This window comes from Neoarius graeffei, chromosome 6 (assembly GCF_027579695.1).
Source record: "Neoarius graeffei isolate fNeoGra1 chromosome 6, fNeoGra1.pri, whole genome shotgun sequence".
Taxonomy (NCBI): domain Eukaryota; kingdom Metazoa; phylum Chordata; class Actinopteri; order Siluriformes; family Ariidae; genus Neoarius; species Neoarius graeffei.
In genome coordinates, this window is record NC_083574.1 from 32,253,675 (window position 1) to 32,257,741 (window position 4,067).

Sequence of the window (4,067 nt, forward strand, 5' to 3'; positions counted from 1 at the left end):
AACCGGGTCGTGACATTGGGGGGAAATGCCAAAAAAAGGGGGGGATTTTTTATATATAAGAGAGAGAGAGAGAGAGAGAGAGAGAGAGGTGTAAATAAAACATGGGTTCATTTCACGTTAGATAAGTATGCGTGGACGCTGCATAGCCTATTGCATTCGGAGGCCGATAGCACATTTTATTTTTTTCAATCATGATGACTGTCTGACCCGCCCTCAACACGTAGGCTATTTTCCCATAGCGCTGCCTCAGATCAGCTCAGTTCTCACGGTCAGCGACAGTGTATATTAGCTACAATGAGCAAGAAGCAGCAAACGTCCTTAGAAAGTTTCTTTGGTTTGGGTAAGGGTGAAAAGAGGTCCAGCATCGATGACAATAATGATCCCGGAAGCAACCCAAAGAAAAAGAAGGGATCTTTCAATAGGAGATATGATGATTCCTACCTAAAATTCGGCTTTACACAGACCGGTGACTCGCATGCTCCTAATCCGTTGTGTGTGGTGTGCGGGGACAAGCTGTCGAATGAGTCTATGAAGCCATCAAAGCTCATTCGACACCTTGAAACTAAACACCCCACACTTAAAAATAAACCTCTTGAATTCTTTGAGCGCAAAAAGCAAGAGCAAGATTCACAAAAACTCATGCTAAAGACAACTACTTCTGTGAACGTGGCTTTGCTAAGAGCCTCGTACAGAGTGGCGTGTCAAATAGCTAAGTCAAAGAAACCATTCACTATTGGAGAAGAGCTAATTCTGCCTTCTGCCCAAGACATGTGCGACGAAGTGCTTGGGGAGGCAGCAGCCAAAAAGATAGGCTCGGTACCTCTTTCTGCCAGTACTGTGCAGAGGCGCATTAATGATATAGCGGAGGATATTGAGGCGCAGTTGTTGCAGAGGCTAAAAGGGTCGCCGTGGTTTGCAATTCAGGTAGACGAGTCCACTGATGTGGAAAACAGGGCAATACTTCTCGTTTTCGTGCGGTACATTTTTGAGGAGGATGTTGAGGAGGATCTGTTGTGTGTGCTCTCCCTTCCAACAAACACCACAGGTGCAGAGTTGTTTCGGGCGTTGGATGGTTACGTGTCAGGGAAATTAGACTGGTCCTTCTGCATCGGTGTATGTACTGATGGGGCTGCGGCGATGACTGGGCGGCTGTCTGGTTTCACTGCGAGGCTGAGCGAGGTTGCACCTGACTGCGAACACACACACTGTGTCATTCACAGAGAAATGCTGGCCAGCCGTAAATTGTCACCGGAGTTGAATGCTGTATTGAACGATGTCGTTAAAATGGTCAACTTCATCAAAGCACACGCACTCAACACCCGGTTGTTTGAGCAGCTCTGCGAAGAAATGAATGCAGAGCACAAACGCCTTCTCTTGCACGCAGAGGTCAGGTGGCTGTCGAGGGGGAAGTCACTGGCCAGAGTGTTCGAGTTGAGAGAGCCTCTGCAGGCATTTCTGGCAGGAAAACAGTCTGATCTGGCTGCGCATTTCAGTGATGAACACTGGGTGTCAAAACTCGCCTACCTCTGTGACATTTTTGCTTTGCTTAATGAGCTCAACCTGACACTTCAGGGGAGAATGACGACTGTCTTTAAAGTAGCAGACAAAGTCGCTGCATTTAAAGCAAAGCTGGATCAGTGGGGGCGTCGCGTAGACAAGGGTGTATTTGACATGTTTCATTTATTAGTGGGGCTATTGGGGGAAACGGAGCCAGCGCCAGCTCTATCACAGCTGGTTCGTGACCATCTCGTTGGGCTGTCGAAAGAATTCGACCGCTACTTCCCAGCCTCCCGAGATCCGCGTGATAAGAATGAATGGATCCGCAATCCATTTGCAAGAATTCCTGACCACCTGTCCGTTCAGGAGGAAGCGCAGCTGATCGAGCTGGCAAATGACGGTGGTCTTAAGACTAAATTTGACCAAACAAACTCTCTGCCTGCGTTCTGGGTAAACGCCAAACGGGAATATCCGGAAATAGCCGTAAAAGTGCTCAAAACGTTGCTGCCCTTCCCAACTACTTATCTTTGCGAGGCCGGGTTTTCCGCAATGACAGTGACCAAAACAAAACTGAGAAACCGATTGGATATTTCAAATACATTAAGAGTGTCACTGTCCAACATCACCCCCAGATGGGACATTCTAGCTGCAGGGAAACAAGCACAGGGCTCACATTAAAATTTAATCGGCTTATGCCATAATAAAATTAGGCCTTTAATTTGTTTCAGCACCTATTCCTATTGTGTTGTGCATGTTGTTTTCATGTTCCTAGTTCAATTTTGTCGTTCAAGTTTATATTCCTGATTCAGTTTTACTTACTGTTCATAGCTGAAGTTCGCTACTTTTAACGCATGCACAACACCAGATATGGAACCAAAACGATCACCAAAATTGTCCTCCAATTCAAATAATCAATTATTCTAATTTGTAAAAGCGTCAGCTAAATGCATTCTCCCAGTGTCTGCTAAACGTAGACACCCCGCCCCCCAGCTCACGCGTGTGAGACCACGCCCCCCCCCCCCCACACACACCGGGCCGCAGCAAAACAATGCTGAACCAAACCGGTCCCTAGTGCTGAAAAGGTTGGGGACCCCTGCTCTACATGATACTTTTTCCCCCTGAAATAGAACGTGGACGGACACTAGTGGATATTCATGAACATCCCCGTATATACACAAAACTTTCACCACTTGTGCTCTCCCCAGTGCCTCACCTTGCACCAGGCTTTGGTGGATTGAGGTCTGATTACAACCAGAATCCCCCAACACATATGTATCCCCTTGAATACTCATGGGTAAGCAATATGCTTCGGCCCAATCGAGGGTGGTCTCTGGCACATCAGGGATCCAGACCACCACTCCCACCTCCATCGCAGAGCACTGGCCCTGGAGATACCTGGGTTTCCCACAGCACCAGCATACCGGCACAGACTTCACCTCTACACCAGCAATATGGGGACCACTCACCTGGGGGGGAGAAGGCACAGACACAGAAGGGAAAGAAGGGAGGGGGACACCACAGGTGCAGTGAGCCAGCTGTGGGGAGGCTGGCTCCCATCTTCCTGGTGGGGGAACAGGGTGGGGACAGGCAGAGGTGAGACAGAAAGAAGGAGAAGGGGAGAGAGAGAGAGAGAGAGAGAGAGAGAAGAAGCGGAATGTTTGCCTGCCGCTGGAACCACCACCAAATGGTCCTCCACCAACTCAATAGCTCGATCCAGTGACGCCGGGCAGTGGCACTGGACCCACTCTGCTATCCCTTCCGGCAGCAGCATGATGAACTGCACCAGTGGCACCATGTCGATGATGCCCTCACCCTCGCGGTTGTCCACCCTCAGCCACCATTTGCAGGCATCCCACAGCTGTTGGCTGAACACGAACGGCCAGCCGACTTCCTCCAATTTCAATGTGCAGAAGTGCTGATGGCGTTGTTCTGGGGAGTGGCCGACGTGCTGCAGGATGGCTTGATTCAAGTCAGTGTAATCAAGCCAACTGTCAGTGGGGAACTATTGTGCGGCGAGCTGGGTCTCTCCAGACAGCAGCGGTAGTAACTGGGCAGTGCATTGCTCAACTGGCCACCCCCACGCCTCAGCCACTTGCTCAAAGAATGCGATGAATGCGTCTGGATCATCATGCGGCCCCATCTTCAGAAGAAGACTTTATTAGTCACATGCACACTCAATCGCAGTAAAATTCATCCTCTGAATTTAACCCATCTGAAGCAGTGAACACATGCATGCACACACACAAGTGAACAGTGAGCGCACACACACATACCCAGAGCAGTGGGCAGCTATGCTATGGCATCCGGGGAACAGTTAGGGGTTAGGTTCCTTGCTCAAGGGCACTTCAGCCCAAGGTCACCCCATGTTGACCTAACCGCATGTCTTTGAACTGTGGGGGAAACAAGAGCACCCGGAGGAACCCCACGCAGACATGGGAAGAACATGCAAACTCCACACAGAAAGACCCACTGTTAGCCGCTGGGCTTGAACCCAGAACCTTCTTGCTGTGAGGCAACAGTGCTAATCACTACACCACCGTGCTGCCCATTAGCATGACATGAGGTGGGTC

General features: G+C 49.7%; 1 protein-coding gene across 1 annotated transcript; it reads left to right on the forward strand.

Moving 5' to 3' along the window:
- The first annotated feature begins 294 nt into the window (after positions 1-294).
- LOC132888261 (SCAN domain-containing protein 3-like) lies at positions 295-2,175 on the forward strand. Its single transcript, XM_060924334.1, has one exon. The coding sequence runs from the start codon at positions 295-297 to the stop codon at positions 2,173-2,175; it is 1,881 nt and encodes a 626-aa protein (XP_060780317.1).
- The last annotated feature ends 1,892 nt before the right edge of the window (positions 2,176-4,067 follow it).

What these genes read in the sequence shown, in the direction of transcription:
- LOC132888261 (XM_060924334.1), top strand. Translation starts at nt 295, where the DNA reads ATGAGCAAGAAGCAGCAAACGTCCTTAGAAAGTTTCTTTGGTTTGGGT.